Below are 23,927 nucleotides of genomic sequence, written 5' to 3'. Positions count from 1 at the left end.
TTTTTTGATAATTAATAGAACTCTATCTTTAATAATAAAATGAGTATATTTTAATTTTAATTTTATTTAGTAATAACTATAAAATTTTAAATTATATTATCAATTATTTCCGAATAGAATTCAATTTCTTATTTAAATAGAATTCTATCTTTGATAATGAAATGAGTATATTTTCATTTTATTCCTTACTTAGTAATAACAATAAAACTTAAATTATATTGTTAATTAATAATAACTTTAAAAGGATAATTAGGAAAATTGATCATACATGTTGTAAATCCTTAATCAAATTTAGTCCTACTTATACTTCTGTGCATGATTCTACACAAAAGCTGTGGAGTTTTGTCATAGGTACTAAACTAAATATTACACTCCTAGTTAACTTCAAACTAAATTTTAATTGACTTCAAATTAAACTGTAAATTATAATAAACTGCAAATTAAACTCCACTTTGTCTTTTCATATAGGTATTAAACGTCAAATGAAACTTCTATTGTGTTACCTATTCAAATCAAACAATAATTCTACTTTACATTTTATTATTGAATAAATATTCATTTTTATAATTATTTAAATAAAGAAATTGTAAAGATTTATTTAGAAATTCAAGATCTATCAAATAAAACTATCTTTTAAGAAAAGCAGAAAACATATTTACTCACTATCAAATAACAAAATGTAAAATTTCGGCAATTAGCTACTAAAAAAAACTATATAACAAACACTTATAGCCTTTTAAGGAAAGTGGAAAATTAATCACAGTACGTTAATATTTTAGTTGACTCCACATTAATTATTATTCTAATTTTAAATGACTAACTATTTTATTTGACTCCACACTAATTAGTATTCTATTTTAAATGACTATAAAACCTTCAATTAAGTAATCAATTAGCTATAAATTAAAAAGGGATATCCGGTAAATGTGCCTGCCTCCTCCTCCCTCCATCCGTGCTTTTATAATATAGATTTAAAATTAAAATTATTATGTTACCATATTCTAACTTAATTGTTTTTTAATTAAATTTTTATTAAAATTTAAATTATAAAAGTTTTATCGGAAAATGATCCAAAAACTCCAAATATATTCGATTTGCAGTTTTTTCAGAATAAGAGGAGCCATTAAATTACTTATTTTCAAGGCAAATATGCATTTTTCAGTTAAAATTCTTTTGGTATAAAAAAAAACCTCGCATTCTTCGGAAAAGGTTCATTTCTTAATGAGAAGTGGGGATACAATTAAATGTTTGTTTGGCCTTAAAAGAAAGGAATTTCTTTTTGATGAGGTGAATTTGCGGCTAAGAGATTCAGCAAAGCAACGTAACCATTCAGTTTAGGATTTGTCAATGGCACAACATCCTGCCTCTCCTAGATTCTCCATCCTACAATATCTACCAACTAGCCCTTGCAATGAAAACACCATCTCCATCTACCTATCTACGAAACTTCGAACAAAATGTTCGGTGCATTCCGTTTAATTTTCATTTCCGCTCTAGTTTCGTGCTGCTACTCGTGCACATTTACCATAACAAACAACTGTCCCCATACAATATGGCCTGGTACACTAGCCGGTTCAGCTTCCCCACAACTTGCGACAACTGGATTTCTATTAGACCCCGGCCAGAGCTTGCAGATTCCGACTCTTCCAGGATGGTCAGGGCGGATATGGGCGAGAACAGGTTGCATATTCGATGAGTCTGGAACTGGCTCTTGCCAAACTGGGGATTGTGGGGGGAAACTGGAATGTAACGGAATGGGAGCCACACCGCCGGCGTCTCTGTTTGAGATAACACTTGGTTCTGGCGATAAGAAGGATTTTTATGATGTGAGCATTGTAGATGGTTATAATTTGCCTCTAGTTGCTGCACCTCGTGGAGTTGATGGTGCTTGTAATGCCACAGGATGCATTTCAGATATAAACACGGGTGAGATACTTAAATTATATCCATTAGTTGTCCGTTTGGTTCGTACCAAACCAAATCGAATTAAATTTGGATTTTTTAATCGTATCAAACCGAATTTACAAAGACTTAAAGAATCTCAAACCGAACTTAGCCAATTGATTTATTAACTTTTTTTAATTCGGTACAGGAACTAAAAATCAAATGTTTTAATAGTATCAAAAATCCGAATTGAATTTATTTGTTTAGTTTGTGTTTTTGCGCACTGTTACCAGTAGGGGCGTGCATTCCATTGAAACCAAATCAAGCCAAAATGTTTCTTTTTATTAAGTGGAACCTAACTAAAAATTTAAGAAATACAAAAAAAGTCAAACTAGACCGAATTAGGATGCAGTCACCTTTTCGGTTCAATTCAGTTATTTCAGTCTAGTTTGCATTAAAACTTAATTAAAAAGATTGTACTCAAAACCAAATCAAAGCAAAAACTGAGCTTTTATAATATCAAAACGAACCGAATTGAATATATGATTAGGCAATTTGGTTCAGTTTTCACACACCAATATAGGCATTATCTAGTCAAAATAAATATCCTGAACTAATGTCTTTTGACTATGAAACTTAAACAGGTTGCCCCAAGGAACTCCAAGTGGTAGGTGGAGACGGTGAGGGAGGAGGAGGAGTGGTTGCATGTAAGAGTGCATGCGAAGCATTCGGACTGCAACAATACTGTTGCAGCGGAGAGTTCGCCAATCCGACGACTTGCCGTCCATCCTTCTATTCAACAATTTTCAAGACAGCTTGCCCAAGGGCTTACAGCTATGCATTTGATGATGGCACTAGCACTTTCACATGCAACGCCCATGATTATGCTATCATTTTCTGCCCTAATTCTATGGGGTATGCTTTCATTCTTCTGTATCAAGATAACTCTTTGCATTTTGTCTTGATAACTTAAATATCGATTTTCCCCCTAAACTTTCATATAACGAGCAATTAATATCAAATTGAGCATCTGTTATCAATTAGTCTCATCAACTTGTTAATTTTTGATCAATTAACTCAAATTTTAAGTCAATTATTCTCGTAAGGTTGTTTTCAGAAATGATACAATTAGATCAAATTGATAAATTGATATTTTCAAGGGACTAATTGATAAAAAAAAATTGGTGTTAAATGTCTATTATGTGCAAGTTCAAGGGTAAATTGATAGATCTTGATGGGAGGAAACATTAAGAACTTACAAATGCCTTTCCTTTGCTCTCTATTTGGTTCAGGATTGGGATATCTGATGGTACATACCCTGCGGAAGTAGTCCACAAGCCCAGTAACCGGCAGGCTGTAAAGATGGCTTCTTCATCGAACATCCTCCTACCGATTCCAATGTCGATTCTACTCATCCTGAATCTACTCCTGCTTACATAATTATCGTCATAACAGAATTGTTAGCATGAAGCACTCTGCAGATCAGATCCTTAATAGAATGAATCTAACAAGTTTAAGTCGACATACCTTGCAATATAAATGGCGAAAAACAATATCCCAGCGCATTACATGTCATGTTTCAGTAGCCATTGTATCTCACTTTTCACATATTTCTAATAGGGTTGATTGTAGTTCAGTTTGAACATAGGAAACTTCAGATAGTTCCGAAATAGCAGGTCAGTTCCACTTAAAAAGTAATATACTAATATCCAGAAACAAAAGGAAATCTACTACAACAATGAACTTGAAATTTTACTGGTGCATGAAGCAAAAACAGACTTCGATTCAAGTGCAACTTTCTATATTTTACAGTAATCTGATGCATCAGTATAAGGTTATTTGCCAATCACGATTAGCAGATATGTGAAATAATGAGTGAAAAAAATATCGATGAAAAGGGGAAAAACTTGTATGTATCATTTCTTAGTCTTGGCTTTCTTCGGCGCTTGAGCTTTCTTTCTGACTCTCTTTGCTGGTTGGGTCTTCCCTCCTCCAGTCTTACCCTTCTTTTTCACCATCCCCTGTATCCAGACTCCATAAATTAGTCCTTGAACAATGACATAACAATGAAAACAAAATTTTTTAGATTCTTTTTTTTTCCCTTTCTGTTTCTTTCCTCTTCAACATTTAAACACAAGTAAGAAACTAAGAATATGAAGCCAGCCATAGATTCAGGGAGGATACAATCGCAAGGAATAATTCGATGACATACTTTCTTAGCTTTTCCTTTACTTTTTCCATTGATTTGTTCTTCATTTCCCTCATTTTGATCAGTTTGATGAGGTTTCGGAATCTTCTCAGCCTCATCTTCTGAGTCAAAAGAGTACCCTTCAAGTGTTCCTGCTCATGCAAATTAATTTACAGTAAAGAACAACCAGTAGATCAGAAGAAAAACTTATACTTTCAATTATTACATAGATATGGTAACCAAAGGGTCCTGACCTTCAACCATAGTCTCAGCTTCATAGACGTTAGATTGCGCTTTCAGCTGAATGAAGTCATTCATGATAGCCTCTATCTAAGAAAATAAAATAAAATAACATATTGTCAGAAATAAAAGAGATACCAACTCACTTTCACATTTTAGAAAAAAAAAACTAATGAGGAAAAGGAACGCATTTAGGTTATATTTTCATTGTTATTTAATTAAGCCCACACTTGGCTATACCCATCTGAGATGAGAGCAACTATTAGAAGTAACCTTACATTATAGCTGAAATTAAAAGTAAAGTTTTAAAATGTTGCCGAATATTAGACATGCACATGACTAAGAGACCTCAAAAGGAGAAGGCAAAATAACCAACAAACCTTAGCTTCCGATTGACCAAAGCTAACCTGAAACAAAAAGAGATGCATTATGTTCCAATAATCAAATAAAAAATGAAAGATATGTATAATGACATAAAATGAAAATAATGCATAGGCAAAAAGGTAAGGAGAAAGTTTGCAGCAATGCTTTTTCATCTGAAAGTTTTTAAGTGTACATCATAACTTACAATGCAAAATGTCCTGGATGGTACTATTTTTGTCTGGTATATTGTTCCTGAAACAAGCAAACTTTTACCACTCAGATGCAGGCTCATGTATGGAGACATGTTTAATAATTAGCTTACTAATGAGACTGACACATAAGGTCATTAATGGTAAAACTATGAAACCAAAACCAAAAACAGAAAAAGAAAAGTAGAAAAATTAAAAAAGCAAAGAAACATTCTAAAAGTTGAAAGCTATGGAATGTTAAAATGTACATGCCATAGTTTGGGAGGTTTGCAGCATCAACGTACAGTAATATTTAGAACTTTAGAGGGTGAGATAAAGATGAGGTCGTTTCTAAAAATAAAACGAGCAAATTTTTGTCAGCCATTAAATTTAATTAGTTTTATGGCTTATCACGGACATAAGAGAGAAAATTAATAGAATTAGAAGCAGCATAGTTGTGACATAAATCAATGGAACAGAACAGAAGATACCTTTTAAATCTAAGTACATCTCATGATTAGCGGATGAGTTATCTGGAATCACTACTCTTCCAACAGCCCCCATGTCACCACTTAAATCTATGGATTCACCTTCACACTCCACAAGTGCCTGCAGAAACCTTATAGTTTTCAATTGATCTGTGTCCATATTTTCAGATTACAAATACACCGGTCTCTGAGTGTGTGTGCTTACATATACTGTTGGCATATGTGAGTAATAACATATTTATATATCTACCATCATATTTTTAAACCCCAATTTTAGTTGCTTGTGACAGAAATAGGACCATCAGTGGTTATGTAATGGTTGGCGGTGTCTTTACATTTCATTTAAATGGAAGTTTGGATCATAACATTTTGAATTCATTAATATTACAGATTTTCCTTTGTTTATGTTACAAAAGTAAGTCAAAAACATAAAAGTGGATAACAATTTCACTTGAAATTATCATGGAGAGGTGTATTTCAAATCCACATCATAGAAGATCTCAACTTCATCCACGGATCTTCTCAATTAAAAAGAGCATGTTTTTATATGGACACTTGTGAGTTAATATCAAATAGTAATTGTTTAAAATTATATTGACTTACTTTCATGTCCTTTATTTGAGCATCTTGGAAATTCAGATGAAACTTATGGTAGTCAGGATATACATATTATTTCTAAACAGAAGAAGAGCCCAATTTAAAGCCTACCTTTGTACGGCTGACTTTATCGGAGAGCAGCAACGGTATTCTTGATGTTGAAACCTACAAATCTTAAATTGTTAAGGCAATTCAATGAACTAAAGACTAGGCAAACAAACAGGAAATGCAGTACAAATATTTCTTACTTGAGCAGTAGGCTTCTCAGAAACATCTCCATCTGCAACTTCAACATCATCAGGATATCCTGTGGCACCATCAAAATCATTTTCATAACTGCATGTTAACTAAGCCTATTTCTTTTACTGTCTTAAAAAAGGTCATCTCCATATGCACTTTAATAAGGTAGAAACATTTGCGGAAGCAGTTCACCTAACTGTTTGTAATTCTACCCAGGGATCTAAAAAAGGATGATATAAGGCCCCCTCTAAATCAAAATAGAGATCTGTCACGCCCACTCACTTCTTACCTGTTTTTGGCAAATCAATGGAAGTTGTCCATCTAAACATTTTTAATTCCACCCATAAAAGAAGATAGTACTACAATAAAATAAGCGCCCCCTCTACATCAAAATAAAGAACCGTCACTCTCACTCACTTCATACCTGTATCTGGAACACTATCCTTTTTATTTCCCTCTTTCTTTAGCATTTGATCATCCGCTTTTAGCATTTTCTTTGGAGATTTTTTCTTTGTGGCCTTCTTTGAAGGAGACTTAATACCAGGAAGGACTGCATTTTGTTTTGCTTCCCTCTGAGAACCATCATCAGGAAAGGACTCGGAATCTGATGACAATTCCCAAATAGAATCTGCTGCCTGTTTAATTACAAGAATGACAGTCATCAGAAACCATTTTACAGAAAACTATTTTTCTAACAAATAGACAATCGTCGAATGCAGAATAAAAAGGTGATTAAAGAAAGAATACATATATCTCATAACACTTCAACAGGATGGTATGCAAAATTATAAGGTTATTATGGCAAAACTATGAAACTAAAACAAAGTAAAAATGGAAAAGAAAAAAAAGAAAAACAGAAACGCAAAGAATAAACATTCTAAGGTTGAAAGCTGTGGAATGTCAAAATGTATATGCAAAATTTTGACAGATAACAAATTATATCATGATAAGCCTGGACCAAAGAACAAAGCTATCATACATGAGATTTCGTGTGCTTGGTTGCTTTCTCAGTAGCTTGCCCATCAGCCTCATCCCCTGTATCAAAATCAAAGGAAACACGATGCTTAACTTAAAGCCAATCAGCTCGAACAGATACATGTCGAAAAATCATCATAAAAGGGATGCTAGAATACAAACTCAATTGGAAATAAAATGGTCACATTAAAATCTTAATGAAGAAACCCATTTCACCTAGTCTTTCATTAGACTTCTTCCTCCTCTTCTTCTCTATCAATGTCTCATCTTCTGCTGGTCCTCTTTTTGGAGCCTTTGGTTTGGAAACCTGCTTGGCTAGAGATTGTGCACCACTTTCACTCTCAGGAGATCGACAATCAATTTTGTCATCGCTAGAAGCACTAGCATTTAATGAATCAGAATCCGAAGACAAGACAAGAGTTGAATGAGTTTCAGCCTGCAAAAACCAAATTAGCATATTTCAGTACATCTCCCAACTCTTATTAGAGTAAAATTACACTGACCTAAGTGGAAATGTTCAGGTTCAAGACTACTGCGAGAAGTTGCCTACTGTTGCATCATTAATGGCAGTAAAATAACAAGGCAAAAAATTATACCTGGAAAGTGCGGAGCCAATCCGGAGAATCCTCTCTAGAGCTGCTCATTTTGGTCACTGATGCATAAATTTTTAAAAGATCAATCAAATTGCATACCAGAACTATAATATCTTCCAAATAGCTATAAAAATCACTAAAAATCACAACAAATTTTGAATTGATTACAAATTAAAACATTTTTAGCATTCATGTAGTTTGACTACTTTATAAACCCTAGAAATGCAAGATATAAGGAAATAGAGAGCAGGTTTTGGAATTTACCAGAGCTGAAGAACACTAACAAAGCCCGCGAACTGAGCTTCGAGATCACAATTAAACTTGAACACAAAAAAAGTTTTGCCTCTATAGAAAAGAATTGATTTTTTTTTCGTGTATCTATTTTTTGGTCGAATACGGCATTTCGACCCTTGAACTTTACCTGAATGACATTTTATACATTTGATCATTTAATCCAGTCAAACTAACATAGGCATTTAAGCTCAAATGCTCAATTAATATGCAAGTAGATTTTGTATTTAACTCACTAAATATGGTAAATATATAAAATTAACCTCCACCAATTTATATATGATTTATATTTGTTAAGAAAACGATATTGAATTAAAAAATGATATTAATATCAAATTAAAATTCAATTAAATACAAAAGAGGATATATAATAGATGTGAGTTATTTTATGAATTATGAATATAAATGAATGTTTAATTTATCAGATCATATGCTACGAATATTTAATCAGAATATAATTGTTAATTAATAAAATTCAAAATTGAATACATAATTATGGAGTACTATAATGTCTCAACTTTAATGTGATTACTGGTCGTTTATTATGGAATATAATCATTATCCAAATTTTAAAAATATATTTTAGGTTTATCAGATGACGGCTTCTATCCTTGATATTAATAATGTGATTGGTCATATAATCGCACGTCAATATTGGCAACAATGCCGCAATGTTAAAATATAAAAATGCATGAAAAACCAAATGTTTGCTAGATATATAATCACAATAATTATTTTCCATGTTAAACTAACACAAGGGATATAAATTTTTGTTTGTACCAATCGAAATTATAGTATTTTGGTGACCAGAATTTAATTTTTTCCCCATGAAATTTATAATTTTAATAAATGAAAAGTCTTAATAAAATGAAGGAGTTATTAAATTCACTCAAAAAATTTGGCTGTAATCGTTAATAAAATAAAGCTATGGACTAGTTTTACATTAATGTTATATAAACACTTTACATGTATCAAACATCAAAATCTCATAGACCTAATCAATAATATGGAACCAAAATGAACTAATTGCAGTAAACAAAAGTTTGTACGAGTCAAACTACAGTAATACAGTAGTAATTCAGAATCGAAGAGGATAACTAAAGTTTCAAAAATATAAATTTATTAACTATAAATATGTTACATATTTATCTTAATGAGATAATTACTATTTACGGTGAGTCTGAGATAATCAACTAAATAAAATTTTATAATATTAAAACAAATTAAAACTAAAAAATAAATTAACTGAAATCGATTAAACATAGTTAAGTAATCAATTGAGTTAAATTAAATCAAATTAAATTAAATTGATTCGATTGATTATTTAATTATGACTAAATATCAAAGGTATTAACGAGTCACCCTAGAAATTATGGGCTGAATTATTAATTTAACTTGATTTGATCTTGTGTAAACTTGGACGTAAGTTCAAGGGGCAAATTAACACTTTATTTATCATATAGGAGGGCATAAATAATTTGTTACAACTTAAAGAAGATGGGCCTATTTGCCATGCGGATTGACCCAATTCTCTGACAGATAGGGTGAGCACACAGCTAGTTAGGTTAAAAAACATTCGATATAATTAAAACTAAATGACTTAATTATTTAAAAGCCACCTACCTTATAATTTTTTTTCATTTATACCATGATATAGGAAAATTTTCAATTGTACCCTGATTTTAATTTTTATGTTTCATCTCTACCTAATGAGTTGAATTGACCTATTTTCTTTTGAAAAAGAGTTTAAATTAGTCCTTCATTTTTAACCTATATTCTAATAAAACGTTAATGTTAATCATTTATGTATTTTGTTTTTAATATTTTTATCTTTAAATTAATTAAATAATCAAAAAAAATTATTTTTGAAGTACAAACGAAATATAAAATAGAAAATAGGGTACAATTGAAAATTTTCCTAGGTCGTGGTATAAATGAAAAAAAATTAAAAGGTGAGTGGTTTTTAAATAATTAGGCCAAACTAAATTAAGTTAAAAATTGATAGATAAAATAAATAAAATATAGTCAATAGTAAAGTTAAAGTAATAAAAAAGTAAGAATTAATAATAATTAAAATTAAAATTAAAAATTTCAATTAATTTAATTAATTAAAATTTTAATATCGTCAACCAAAACTAGATAAAACTTTTTTCACTAATTAAACAAATCGATAGAACTAACCGATTAACCAAAATATTTAACCGAAATACATAATTTTAATCGCTGGGTTAACCAGCTTTTTACTCACTCCTAGCTAGGGTTTTACTATGACCCAATTCTCTGACAGATCAGCAAAAGATAACGAAAGCTTTGACAATAAAAGAAAAAAAATAGAACACCATAGCTTTCCGCACCCTCAAAGTTGCTACTTCCAAGCTAACACATCAACCCAAAACAGATTGGCAACAGTCAAAAAAGGCTTAATTTACTTTTACCACTCCACCTCATATAAAACCTGCGCAAAATTTAGTCTCACACAGAGGCTTTGCGGCTGCTCCATGGTGACCTTTTTTTCAACAGTAGTGAGCTGTGACTGTCAATTTTTCACTTTGTCAATGGAAAAACAAACCTACAAAACCCTAGCTCCAGCTCCTCTCTAAACCCTTGCAGTAATTTACGATTCTGCCACTGGTTCAGCTTCATAGAAATTATCTCTGCTTAGTGTGATCGATAGCGAGAGAGAAGAGGAGTTTTTAGTAATTTTACGGTGATGGCGGAGGTTGAAGGCGGTGATGATCAGAAGGAGGTTGATAATAGTATTAACAGCAGCAGTAGTAGTGGTGGTGGTGGTGGTGTTAGTAAGTCTGCTTGGAAAACTCCGGTAGTAGCTGATGCTCCGGTGATCAGCGCCGAGTCTTGGCCTGCACTTACTGACGCTCAGCAATTGCCGCGCTCCAAAAGTACCGAGTCTGTCCCTAAACCCGTGGCTCCGCTGACGGAGCAGGTACTTTTTATACTTATAATGTGTCTTCTAAATTTTATTTTATTGTGTTTGTTTGCGTGTTTTCTCTTAGCTAGAGAATTTCAACTTATTTAAGTCAAGTTGCTGTTATATGATAATGAGTATATATAATTTCTTGAAAATTAATCTAAATTGGAGAAGTAGATATTTGAATTCTTGTGTTAGTTTAACAATAACCAGAAATAAACTTTAATCATTTGTTTGGTAAGTGTGTAATATTTCAAGAATTTAGTGTAGTAATATTCTATTTAGTCAATTCTTGTGTGTGGAAACTCCGCAGTCTCTGCTAGAATCTAATCTTTAAATTTAATAAATACAAAAAAGGAATTTTAAAGAAATAAATACTGCAAAACTGACAAGATCACACATTGAATTCTTTCGATTTGGCCTCCTAGACGGGAAGGTTTTTGTGTAGTTCTTAACTTCGTATACATCTATAAATCTCTGGGATCTATTTTCTTTTAAATATGATATGGCAATGAGTCTTGATTATATAATATATATTAGGGAATAATAAGGATAATGTACACTGTATCACAAAACAACAAGTATCCAAATTGATGACAAAATATGTTTATTTTTTTTTTCCATATTTGAGTTCCGTGGTTCTGAGTTTGATTCATAGCGTCTTAAATGTTGGAGTTAGGAACTTCATGATTTTCAACTGTACCATAAATGATTACTGATAGGCAGAGCGAAAATTTTGCTCAAGCTTGGTTTTACAAGCCAATATGATGAAATATACTTATTTTTTCACTAGTATTAACAAATCGATGGATAACTTACTGGAACTCTACTAGCAACCAATTTTCCCTAATTACTTGGTGTTATTCTGATGTATGTGGGAAACTTTATTTTTCTGTAATGGTGTGCACTCTTGGTTTCTTGGATATTAAAATAAACATGGTAACGTTTGAAATGTTATTTAACTTAAGACTAATTTTATGGATGATTTCTTTCTCGCAGCTGTTTGTGCATTTTCTTTGTTTCACTTTATTACCTTTCCAAACTCTTTCATTGTTACTCAATGGAATGTTTAGCATGCTTCATGTGGGTGTCCCTATTTGCTAAAAAAATTAGAGGCTTTTCAGGGGTCAACTGGGCAACAGAAATCATATGGTACTGGAAACTCTAATTCTTCAAGTAAATATTCGTCATCAAGACATCAGAAGCCAGGCTCTAAGCGCAACCACATTAGTGCACCTCATTACGCTGCACCCTTCCCTTACCAGCAACCATCCATTCCACCAGTCTTTCATGCTATGCCACCTCCACCGCACATTGCTGTTTCTGGATATGCTTACCAGCCTGGTCATGCGCCTTTTCCAAGTGTTGAAACTAATCTGGTTAAGTCTGGACCTGATTCATCCACCGTACAGCCTTTTGCACCTCCTGTAAATGTTCCACCTCCACCAAGAGGTGATCCCAATGCATATGTTGTCAATGTTTCAAGACGACCCATTGTGCAAGAACCTGGTGGCCATTTAAATCCCTCATGGAACCAACGAGGATTTAGTCCCAGAGAAAACATTGCTTTTCATCAGGGTATGGGACCAAGGCCTTTAATGAGGCCTCCTTTTATTGCTTCTCCAGGCTTCATGATGGGTCCAACCTTTTCTGGTAACTATTTTCTCTCTTCTCCTGATGTGTTTTCACTTAATTTTTTTAATAAATGAAGATATCTCTTTTATATGACGTGAAATACAGCTGTTGTTTGCGTATGCGTGTCTTTGTTTTCTGCTCTTTTTTATACTTTGGCATAGCATAATTACTCCTAGCTCTCATTTTCTATTTTTGGGTTCTTTTCTTGAAAACCTAGTGTTTTCTGAAATTCTGTCAAATTATTTATCATACAGGGCCACCTATATGTTATATTCCTGTTCCACCTCCAGGTTCTCTAAGAGGAGGGCAGCCGCCATGTTTTATGCCTTATCCTACAGGCCCAGGGGCTCTTATAGTTCCCCAAGAAACACTGATGCTGAGGGATGGCGTAATAAGACAAATAGAGTATTATTTCAGGTAAGCTTCTCAGATAAGGGCTATGCGTTTATGCACTGGAAAATTACAATGATCTGACTACCAACACAACCTTTCACCTGGAAATACTAAGAATTCCGCCATGAGACTTTATGTGTATTGGTTTGTGATTTCAGCTGGGTTTTCTTAATGTTGAATGGGGATACTTATATATTGGAACTTAGCAGTAGATTAAGCATTCAACGTATTGCCTAACTATTTTCATTACATAAAAAAGTGGTTTGTATAACATGCATGTTTTCTGTTAACTGCACCACCTTTTTTTATGACAGTGATGAAAATCTGAAGACCGATCAGTACCTAATATCCTGGATGGATGACCAGGGATGGGTTCCTATTTCCAAAGTAGCCGACTTTAAAAGGGTATGCTTGCTTTCTTTGCATTACTTTTGCTGTTTAGGTTGAAGGCATTAACTGTAAAATTTTGTATCTCAGGTTAAGAAAATGACTACAGACATACCATTTATCCTTGATTCTCTGCTAAGTTCGAGCACAGTGGAAGTGCAGGTTTGTTTTGTTTATTCTTGTTAATTATCTTCTCGTTTTATTTGTGTATGCACAAATTGGAATAATAGCAGAATAGCTTGGAAGGTGGTTTTGAATGGTCTAAGACATTATCATCTAGTCTGTCTAATATTGGCATTTCAAGATTGTCATTTTCTTTATGTTTAGATAAGGTATTTTATTTGTTGTTTGTTTCTGGAAGTTCAGGGTGTGTTTATAATTAGCTTGTTTGAATACGATGTTATTGTTAAAGAAAGGTTTTATGCCGGTTTATCGTTTTATGTTGTAACTATTTATTGTTGTGCTGCCGAATCATTGTTTTTCCTGCTTGGTCCTGTTGCAATTCTATATATGCCCTGAAGTGTTTCCAGTTATAAATCCGCCTAACTATGCTCGAGACGTATACCTAGAATCTCAAAAGGAACTTTAATTGTTAGATTGGGCATGTGATTTCTTCAGAGTGCTTTCCTGTTTCATGGTTTAGCAGAGCTATTGCAACCACTGTTAATGAAAAAAAGGGCCGTCGAATGATTAGATATAAAATCACGTGTGGGAGTTTCTTAGATATAGTAAAATCATAGTTGGAATATCACCTAATAGTGTAAATTTTTGGGTTTGAATGATTATTTGACTTAAGTTGTGTTCTTCATGGGTTGAGAGTTTTCTTTATTCACTGACTTCCATTCGACAATCCTAAGCTTACATTGATCATTTATTTTAAAAGTAAATTCCTATTAAATTATACAGAAGGTTTGAATTTTCTCTTACTTTCTTTAACTCATGGTGATGAGGTGAGTGCTATTTTTTCCAATGCCATGTATTTTAATGTTATGTGTGGGAAATACCCACTACCACTGTATTCACAAATATTTTTTCTTTTGTTGCCTGCTTCTTTGCTCATGTAGTCTAATCCTACACAATGGTTGCTTATATGTTGATAGGGTGATAAAATTAGGAGACGCGATGAATGGTCAAAATGGATTGCAGCTTCCAAAGAACATTCATCAGTGTCAAAAACTTCGACTTTCGAGTCCCAACCTGTAGAGCCCGTATCTGAAGGAAATGCACGAACTGTCTCGGAAGAAAATCTTAACTTTTCATCAATGAGCGCATGTCCTGTGAAGCACAGCTTGCCAAATGGCAATGCCTCAGAAATAACGAGTGCTGCTAAAATGGAAGGCGATAATGCTGAAATACATGCAGTGAGTGGTGGAAACAAGGATAGTCATGAAGAGTCAGTTACTGCCTTGAACAGTAACCTCTCAGATCTTGGAACTAGCTATGATGCTCTATACCCAGGCCATGCACAAAGATCTGACTCTGCAGTTTCTAGTTATAGTGGAGCTGAAAGCGTCAAATATATATCAGATACGACTGTACATGATGTTGGCGATCTGTCGAATGATTTCGGAAACACATTTATGCTTGATGAAGAGTTAGAGCTTGAGCATAAAATGCAGAAGAACGATGGGGTTTCTTCTATAAGAAGGTATTAACCCCTTATTTTTTGCTTCTCGCCACTCCACATTTCATGTCATGCTACCTGTTTACTTTGTATTTTGATGATCGTGATCAATAAGTTCTCCACTGTGTTACTCTAGGCATCTCTTACATAAACCTAGAGGTTCATGTTGTTAACCCATAGTTTGGATTTGTTTTTATTTTCTTTCATGAAGTTTTTGGATTTTGTCTTTTATCTTTTATCTCTTTTTGAAATACTACCTTTACTTAACGTGTGATGCAAGTAACTAGTAATGTGATTTGTTAACGTGTAATTTATTCATAATAATAGATGTGAAAATAGAAATTTATAATTTATATAATAATTTATAAATTTATAATTAATTTTAAATAATAAATAACTAAAAAATCTTAATTTAATTAAGTAGATAATTACTCCCTCCGTCCCATTTAGGAAGTCCCATTGTTATTTTTCACACATATTAAGAAGACAAACCATATTTTTTTCCTTGTTTTGCCCTCATTAATTGTGCTTTGGAATTATGCATGTCATTAATGACCTTGTAAATGAGCTTTGCTATTAACATAAGATAAAGTGTAAAAATGAGAAATTATGCTAAAAAGATAGAATGGGACTTCTTAAGTGGGACATAAAAAAATGACAATGGGACTTCCCAAATGGGACGGAGGGAGTTAAAAATAAAAAGGATAATTTAGTAAATATGAACGTCCATCCCCTAGCCATACTTTAACATATTATATAGATTTAAATAATAAGTAAATAACAGAAAATCTTAATTTAATAAAGTAGATAATTAAAAAGAAAAAAGAAAAATTAAGTAAATATTGGATGTTCACCCTTTATCCTGCATACTATGCTATTGACCTTTGCATAGTACAAGTGTTTGAAAGGTATGTTTCTTTACCATCATCAACTTTGTATTCTTCTTGGATAGCAAGGAAAAGAATGTATGCCTAGATGATCTTCTTGATTGCTATCCCTAAATTCTGAATCTTTAGATCATCAATGTTGTCTTTTAATTTTAAAAGGACATCCTTGTTTAGCTTTCTATTGAGTATTCTTTTCCACCAAAGCTATTGATATGGTTGGAAGTTATGTCCAAAACCATTATGAGAATGGAATCATTTGTCCTTTCAGGTTTTTGTTAACCATCTGATAGAGGAAAATGTGTGAGGTCATTTTGCGAAGTTGATTGATTGGGAATATCTCTATTGATAAACTTTGCTCCACTTGTATCCATGCTCAGTTATAAGTGCCTGTGTTGTTCTTGGTTGTAACTTATGCTTACATATTCTGAGTTCTTACATTTGAGGTGCAACTTACACTGCATTAGCCATGATAGCTAATGTCCTTAATGAGCGAGGCTCTCTCAGTTTTTCCCAGGATGGGCATGTGTGTTTATTGTATCCTTTTCTATTTTCGAGGTGCTTCACAAATAGAATCCATGACATCTCAGAAGAAGAATAATCTTGCTGTTTTGAAGCTGTCTTTATGGTGCTTTGTCCATGCTAAAAAGTTTAGATCTCTTCCATTTATAGTTTATTTGTTTTGTTAGATGATTTTACATCTTTGCTTAATTTAGTTTTTGACTTTCATAGCGAAGCCATAAACTTCTTTGTATACTCTTGAAATGGCATGCCAGTTCACACCAATTGCATAACTTACATGTAAACTTTCTATATACATTAGTGGTTTGAAGTTTTAAGTCTCATGAACTTTCATGTCTTCCCATGATGTGAGAACAACATGCTGATTATTGGATTTGCTATCCTAAGTTCTCTTTTACTTAATTCACATGCCATTCAGGCAAGATAAAGTTTCATTTACCATGTATTGTATACCAATTAGATAAAAGTTTTTAACTCTTTTCCCAATTGAGACTCTAGAACATGGCTTTCTGATTTCTCCAAAAAATCTCATGCTATTAACTTTGCATTCAATTCCATTTTAGTTGACATGTCGTATTTCTCAAATCGGACTCAAAGCGTTTACAAATGGTTTGTAAGCATCTTAAGCGAATAACTAAGAGTTAAGTAATATTACTGATTTTTTAGAAGTTTGAAAGTTTGTGCGGCTTAAAGGATATGCTGGGTGAAGCTATGACCTTGTTTAAGACTATATTTTCTTATTGACGGCTTAGTTAGCTTTTTTATTGCCTTGTTCAGCAACTTGCAGCTTCATCATCGCTTCTCCTATATAGTTATTCTATTGTATTTAACATTTTTCAGTGGCTCTCGTTGATCATTGAGAATTCTCCATAATCCTTACCAACTTCTCACGATTAGAGAGAATACCATCAACTTAAAAAACACCATACTTTTTTATCTACCAGCTATTTCAAATAAACCTTTTCAAGCTAATACAACTAGTAGCAAGCTGTAACCATTTGATTCTAATGGGGAGGTTGGGTGATCAATAAAGGAGGGCTTTTTTGAGTGTGTTTCACCAATTAAAAGAAAAGTCTTGGCAAATAAACTTTTTCAAGCTAATACAACTAGTAGTAAGCTGTAACCATTTGATTCTAATGGGAGGTTGGGTGATCAATAAAGGAGGGTTTTTCTGAGTGTGTTTCACCAGTTAAAAGAAAAGTCTTGGGGTGGGTTGTCAGGGACGGGGGTGTTTTTATGACATACTACGTCGAAGGATACATTAGGTTCCTGTCATCAGCCTCTCTGAAGCGTAACTACGAAAAAACTACAAAAACAGTTCTTTGTTTGAAAATTACTTTGCTCTACTTACTATGAACTTCCCCATAGTTCAGTTCACCAGAACTCATCAAATTGTTTCTTCATCAAAGCTCGTAATTGCTTCCAAGCAAAGCACTATTTTTTAACCTTTTCCTTCAAACATGAAACAATTGGTCATTTTTTCAATTGATACTTGCAATCATCCAGGGTATTATTTCAATTGGTTAACCTTTAAATAGTTCCTATTAGCTCCCTGCCATAACAAGGCATAAAGATATCAAGTCAATTAACTGGTTGAAACAATCATTCTATTTCAGATTTCTGAGACCTTATCTGTTTCTTTGTATTTTCATTTTGTAGGGAGTATAATTAGTGATTAATTCATGGTAGTATAATTTTGTAATTTTTTCTTGCACTCCTGTTGATGTGCTTTTTATTTTCTCAGGATTGATGATGAAGAAGATGAAATGCTGGTCAATGATCATGATGTTCAGAGGCTGGTGATTGTCACCCAGGTATGTATATGTTTGGCAGCTACACTTTGTGAATGGGGCAAGCTATTCTTTTGATAGTGCTATTTACTTATTTTAGATAATAAAACATGATGTTGATAAATGAGTAAGATTATTTTTAGGGTTACACTAATTAGCACTAGGGTGCTAGAGTTAGGAATAGGCCTATGAAACAAATTTAAATTCGATGATATTTGCAGTTAAATTTAGATTCTGATACTTTATATATATGAATGTATTGGATGTGGTGTTCTTTTAAGCATTCAGATTGAGCAATAATTCCTAGGACAATGTTGTTGGACTGGGGACTTTATATTAGGATTTAAAAAATGATCACACTTTCTTTCATTTTGTTCTTGTGCATGTATCGTCTTAGGAGACATGGGCAAGAATGTTCTATTGATAGCAATGTTACTTGATAAAATGTGAAGCAAATTCGTATACTTGGAATCGTAATTGCTAAATTGGAATTTTCTTTTGACACATTTAAGATTTTGTTCTTAAAGTGTTTCTTCTCTACTTTTGGCATAGGTAACATGATGATGGCTTTATTCTTACTAGCTTTGCATCACTTTGTCAGAAATTTAACTTCTAGTGTTTTCTGTGCAGAATAGTAGAACATGTGAAGGAACCAAAGCTGGCAGTAAAGAATCTGAATTTTTTTCCGAAGAGCAAGCCATTGCAATTAATGATGGCCTCTATTTCTTTGAGCAGGTTGAGAATCGTGTGCTTTTGTAAATAATTATTTACTTGAAATGATTTCATGATTCTGTGGATTTCCATCCTTATATTTAGTGATCCTTGAAATATTACTATTTTGGCAGGAGCTTAAAAATAAGCGATCCAGTCGCAAAAAGAATAGTTCTAGTTTTGAAAACAAAGAAGGGAACACGAGATTTTGTGTTAGTGCTCCAGGAATCTCAAATTCGAAGAGTGGTACTGGAAGTGGTGGCCATTTGGAGTCTGGAAGCTCTAATAATTCAAGGAAACAGGCTAAAGGTTTTTCAAAACCGCATTCATCCTATAAGCAACGCTTCTTCTCCAGCAACTTTAGGAATCATGGAACTGCTCGTAATTCTTTTGGGGCTGTATCAGAAAGCCCGCCAAGTAATTCAGTGGGATTTTTCTTTGGCTCTACACCTCCTGAAACTCATGGGTAAGGATTAACAGTTTCATGAGCTCTGGAATTTATATTTGGAGCTGCAGTCGTTGCTTGTTTATATGTAGCATTGTCTTGTCTTTCAGTGGTAAAAAACATGGCAATGACATTTAACTGTCTGTTTGGAAGAAAAATGAATTTTGCAGCATTATATGATTTCATCAGTTAGCGATCTGTTTAATTTGCAGGCCCCGGTCCTCAAAGTTGAGTGCTTCACCACATAGCATTCTCTCAAGTGGAAGTCCACCTATAGGTTCCATGCCAAAGTCATTTCCACAGTTTCAGCATCCAAGCCATCAACTTTTAGAAGAAAATGGGTTTAAACAGCAGAAGTAAGCAAATTTTCCTGTGCAAGTGACTTTTTTGTGCGAGCTGAGCAGGGAATGGTGGCTCCTCTGTGTCAGAGTCTTAGTTTTTTTTTTTTTTGGCATTTTCAATTGACCTGTGTTTTCTTGTCCATAGATACCTGAAGTTTCATAAGCGGTGCTTGAGTGATAGAAAGAAAATGGGAGTTGGTTGCAGTGAGGTTTGTCTCTGCACTTGTTTGTAATTTATTTTTAGTCAAAGGCAGAAAATATACTAATTTACTCAGTACCTTTTGGGCTGAGCTTTTGCAACATGCCTTCCAAAAATAAGTAAATGGACAAAAATCTATATCTAAATTAGTATAGCAGAAATTAATAGTATTTTAAGATTGATAAACAATTTTCTACGATTATAGAAAAATAGTATCCTACTTGGATTTTACACAATATTCTTACTTGTATTGTTATTCTTTAATATTTAGTTAAAAGCGCTGAACTAATGTTAATTCTTCTTAATATAAATTGGATTAGATATATAAAACAGTCCTTATTCTAAATTATTTTCGATTGATCATTTATGTATCTAAACACAAATAGAATTAGTGAAATTTAGATTTTGATATAGTGATGTACTTGTAGAATAACGTTGATTTGGATTTTTAGCCTACATACATGAAGAGAAGAAGAGAGGGGGGTTGGGGGGGTTAGATTGAACAGTATTACCATTAAATTACCTCTTGGTCTTTGGTCTTTCTTAACTTTTTAAGTATGAACTCATGAGATTTAGTTTATTTCTTTAAGGAAACTCATGTTTCAACTTATTTTCAAAACTTCAACACATTGAAAAACAGTTAACTTTTCTAATATAATTTATACTTTCCAAAACTAAAACAACAATACTTATAAATTATGCGCAATGCATGTATGAAAAATATTTAGTGTGTAAACGTATTTCTTTAGAATGCCTTTATGAAACAACATTTACTCCTACATAATTTTTTAATTGGACTTCTTCAATAGCTAAATAGAAGGTAGATAATCTTTGTTTTATGAGAACCTTTTCTTTTTAATTTGTTCCTTTGCTATTGAGAACTGCTTTTTTTAGAGATAGAAATTTGAGCATTATATACAATGTCGTCAACTTTTAGCTTCTGGTGGTTTATTCTTCTTGATATGGTTCTGTTATGTGTTTCTATAAGCTGTAATTTAACCATTTCGAATCCTTTTGCAGGAAATGAATACGCTTTATAGGTTTTGGACATATTTTCTTAGAAATATGTTTGTTAGTTCAATGTATAATGAGTTCCGAAAGTTTGCTTTGGAAGATGCTGCTGCTAATTACTACTATGGCATGGAGTGCCTTTTTAGGTTTTATAGGTAATACTGATACGGTGCTTTTTGACTCTGTTCACATATTGAATTTACTATTCAGCATTTTCTCCCTCCATTATGACCATCCGTCATTTGGTGTATTATTTCGTTTTCTTAATGTTTTAATTTTGATTTTCCATGTTTAATTGAACATTTATTTTCTATTTGTGTTTCCTCAATGTTATTCATGCTACAGTCAATTTTTTAATATTTTTATTTTTTAATTTCATCCAATTACATGTTTCTCCAGTTATGGATTGGAGAATAATTTCCGAGAGGACTTATACAGAGATTTTGAAGAGCTCACTCTGGAGTTCTATCGAAAAGGCAATATTTATGGCCTAGAGAAATATTGGTAAAACTATCTGATTCTTTTCTCCCTTATTTGGAATGTAGAAGTTTTATGAAAATGCAAGTCATACTTAAATGGCAGACCGACTATATCAATTTTTAGATTTGCTGTTGAAATGAAGACGATTCTTAGTTGGCAGTCTATTTTAGGAGGACCAACATATAGTTTGCAGAAAGTAACTGGTCTTCTAAGAATCACGCGTACAAGGGTTTAGGAAATCACACCGAAAGAGTCCAAGACAATCGCACCTAGAGTTTGGTGGATTGAGACAACAAAATTCAAGTAGCATAATATTGAATTTTATTAACTCTCTCTGTGAATAAAACATTGCAAGTTCAGATATTTATAGACTAAAAAAGAAACCCTAATACTACTAGGATTAGTAATCCTAAACTAGGAACTTTAATTTAATACCGACTAGGAAAATCCCAAACCAACAGACTCTTAAAATGACTTTAATTAAAATAAGGCTAAAGCTAAACCCATTTTAAGGTCCTTAAACTTTCATTTTTTGGTTCATCAAGTCCTTCAACTTTTATTTGGCTTTCTCAAATCCTTAAACTTTCATTTTTTGGTTCATCAGGTCCCTCAACTTCTATTTGACTTTCTCAGGTCCTTAAACTTTTGTTTTTTTGTTCATTAGGTCCTTAAACGAAGATCCATTTAAGGACCCAATGAACCAAAAAATAAACTATTAGGGACTTGAGTAAGGCAAATAAAAGTTGAAGGACTTGATGAACCAAAAAATGAAAATTTAAGGACCCGAAGAAGGCAAATAGAAGTTAAGGGACCTAATGAACAAAAAATGTATAGTTTAGGGACCTCAAAATAGGTTTAGCCTTAAAATAAAGAAATCCTAAAATACTGTTTCAACAGAGCTAGAAACTACTTAAATTCTCTTGGGGTCTTAAAGTTATAAGACCAGACCCAAATTCTAATTTCCTAGTTGTTTGATTTTTTTTCTTTTGACTTCATCCTTGTCTGTATCATTCTCCCCTAACTGGCGAAAACATGAACTCGGGTATTAAATTGCTAGGTAGCAAATAGTAATGCATTGATCTTCTGTTCTTCCATGATTGTAGGCAGAAAGTAACACGTAAAATCTTCTTCATCCATGAACTCATAAGGAATAACAAAAGGAGGTCTTTTGTCAACCGAAGCTCAAAGGAGACGAACTTTGTGGTTTAAAAAAAAAAAAGAAGCTCATAAGCAAGATTTAATGTTAAATTAAATTAAAGTAGGATTGTTTACTAGCATAGTTGCGGAAGCTAATGATTTCAATAGGCTACAATTAATTGTAGGATCTTAGATTTGAACAGGTCCTCTAAGTCATAACCTAGAAGGTTTTAGGCAATCACACATAAAGAATCCAAACATAGTTGTGTGTTAAAGGTGCAAGGGGCAGAGGGTCTTAGAGTATGAGGCGCGAGGCAAGGTAAGACAAGACGTGCGCCGTCAGAAAGTAATAATTATTCATTGTTTGTTTTCCATTTAAATGTTGTGAAATAGAGGATACCATTATGATATGGTGGCCCTGCCAATTAGAATTTTGTTATATTCAGTATTTTTTAAATGTTTTTAAAAAATCGGGTGCTGTTTGCTTGTATTACTAGAATTGTTGCATATATGTTAGGGCATTCCACCATTATCGTGGGAAACGCGAACCACTGAAGAAACATGCAGAATTGGATAGAGTGCTCAGGGAAGAGTACCGTAGCTTGGAGGACTTCCGTGCCAAGGAGAAGAGCGTTAAAGAGGCGAGTCAGTAGCTGGCAACGTTGCTCATTTCTCAGCTGTGACATTCTCCCGATTTTGACATTCAACTCGGATAGAGCAAGGAGTACGATTTGGCGTTTATTTTGTCAGAGAGAAAGGAAGGTTTTTGTGTATTTTATTGTGGAAGCTGTCTCCTGCACCTCGAAGGGCTGCTCACTGCTGAGGTTTGTTCTGGTCTATTTACTCACCATTTTGGCCTGTGTTTTTTTGTCTTCCTGAGATTCTTGCTCTGGTACAATTTTTCCATGGATTATCTGAAGCTCAAAGAGGTACCTGCTTGTTCACTGTCTCTAGAGTTCCCCTTGTTGTAATTTGTATATAGAACCAAAAAAAAAAAAAAAAATTTGAAAAATGAAAAAAAAAATGTAGCGACAATCTGAGAATTGAATAAATAGAGATTCAAATTTTATTTTATTTTCAAAAACACATCTTCGTTTGCGGGTAATTTTCATCAATGATCTTCGAACTTTATTGTCTCTTCTAATAAATTAAATAAAATGGGATTTTTTGGACTTTTTTTAATTAGATATATTTTAAATTTTATTTTATTTTTCTCCACCGCTTCAACTGCCAGCATCTCCAATCAAAACAGTGCTCGACTGGCAACCGTATCGAAAGCCATCCATTTTCTTCAACTTTACAGAGATCCAAAAATATATAGTTGATCAAACTTGTAAATGTTTAATATTTTATTAAGATTTCTTTTAATTATATCCTTACTTTCTGTTTAGA

General features: G+C 33.0%; 3 protein-coding genes across 4 annotated transcripts; 2 read left to right on the top strand and 1 right to left on the bottom strand.

Annotated features, from left to right (window-relative positions):
- The first annotated feature begins 1,281 nt into the window (after window positions 1-1,281).
- LOC126688180 (pathogenesis-related thaumatin-like protein 3.5) lies at window positions 1,282-3,520 on the top strand. Its single transcript, XM_050382789.2, has 3 exons — window positions 1,282-1,926; window positions 2,529-2,799; window positions 3,177-3,520. Exons 1-3 carry the CDS (start codon window positions 1,458-1,460, stop codon window positions 3,322-3,324), a joined length of 888 nt encoding a protein of 295 aa, XP_050238746.1. The 5' UTR covers window positions 1,282-1,457; the 3' UTR covers window positions 3,325-3,520.
- Window positions 3,521-3,612: 92 nt separating this feature from the next.
- On the bottom strand, window positions 3,613-8,127 carry LOC126688179 (DNA-binding protein BIN4). The gene is made up of 13 exons (XM_050382788.2): window positions 8,021-8,127; window positions 7,760-7,815; window positions 7,380-7,599; window positions 7,168-7,223; window positions 6,613-6,823; window positions 6,197-6,255; window positions 6,060-6,113; window positions 5,355-5,472; window positions 4,881-4,927; window positions 4,693-4,719; window positions 4,327-4,402; window positions 4,097-4,224; window positions 3,613-3,905 (listed from the first exon to the last, which is right to left on the bottom strand). Exons 2-13 carry the CDS (start codon window positions 7,805-7,807, stop codon window positions 3,801-3,803), a joined length of 1,149 nt encoding a protein of 382 aa, XP_050238745.1. The 5' UTR covers window positions 7,808-7,815; window positions 8,021-8,127; the 3' UTR covers window positions 3,613-3,800.
- Window positions 8,128-10,500: 2,373 nt separating this feature from the next.
- LOC126686027 (la-related protein 1A) lies at window positions 10,501-23,623 on the top strand. 2 transcript variants are annotated; one of them, XM_050380039.2, is made up of 14 exons: window positions 10,501-10,991; window positions 12,101-12,629; window positions 12,902-13,028; window positions 13,319-13,409; window positions 13,482-13,553; window positions 14,492-15,039; window positions 18,166-18,235; window positions 18,842-18,946; window positions 19,057-19,388; window positions 19,580-19,723; window positions 19,854-19,917; window positions 20,928-21,073; window positions 21,318-21,422; window positions 23,053-23,623. In XM_050380039.2, the coding sequence occupies exons 1-14, from the start codon at window positions 10,758-10,760 to the stop codon at window positions 23,186-23,188; spliced, it is 2,703 nt and encodes a 900-aa protein (XP_050235996.1). In that variant the 5' UTR covers window positions 10,501-10,757; the 3' UTR covers window positions 23,189-23,623. The 2 variants fall into 2 exon arrangements, with proteins under 2 accessions (XP_050235996.1, XP_050235995.1); XM_050380038.2 differs by having other exon boundaries at window positions 10,505-10,991; window positions 12,866-13,028.
- The last annotated feature ends 304 nt before the right edge of the window (window positions 23,624-23,927 follow it).

This window comes from Mercurialis annua, linkage group LG6 (assembly GCF_937616625.2).
Source record: "Mercurialis annua linkage group LG6, ddMerAnnu1.2, whole genome shotgun sequence".
In the NCBI taxonomy this organism is placed as follows: domain Eukaryota; kingdom Viridiplantae; phylum Streptophyta; class Magnoliopsida; order Malpighiales; family Euphorbiaceae; genus Mercurialis; species Mercurialis annua.
Note: the sequence above shows the minus strand (reverse complement) of the source record. Positions and strands in the feature narration are given on the sequence as shown.

Coding starts and splice junctions, on each gene's coding strand:
- LOC126688180 (XM_050382789.2), top strand. CDS start 1,458: ATGTTCGGTGCATTCCGTTTAATTTTCATTTCCGCTCTAGTTTCGTGC. Junction 1,927..2,528: donor CATTTCAGATATAAACACGG/GTGAGATACTTA, acceptor AAACTTAAACAG/GTTGCCCCAAGGAACTCCAA. Junction 2,800..3,176: donor TTCTGCCCTAATTCTATGGG/GTATGCTTTCAT, acceptor TATTTGGTTCAG/GATTGGGATATCTGATGGTA.
- LOC126688179 (XM_050382788.2), bottom strand. CDS start 7,807: ATGAGCAGCTCTAGAGAGGATTCTCCGGATTGGCTCCGCACTTTCCAG. Junction 4,720..4,880: donor CATCCAGGACATTTTGCATT/GTAAGTTATGAT, acceptor TTTTTGTTTCAG/GTTAGCTTTGGTCAATCGGA. Junction 4,225..4,326: donor AGCTGAGACTATGGTTGAAG/GTCAGGACCCTT, acceptor TTGCATGAGCAG/GAACACTTGAAGGGTACTCT.
- LOC126686027 (XM_050380038.2), top strand. CDS start 10,758: ATGGCGGAGGTTGAAGGCGGTGATGATCAGAAGGAGGTTGATAATAGT. Junction 13,410..13,481: donor AAGTAGCCGACTTTAAAAGG/GTATGCTTGCTT, acceptor TTTGTATCTCAG/GTTAAGAAAATGACTACAGA. Junction 19,918..20,927: donor TGGGAGTTGGTTGCAGTGAG/GTTTGTCTCTGC, acceptor ATCCTTTTGCAG/GAAATGAATACGCTTTATAG.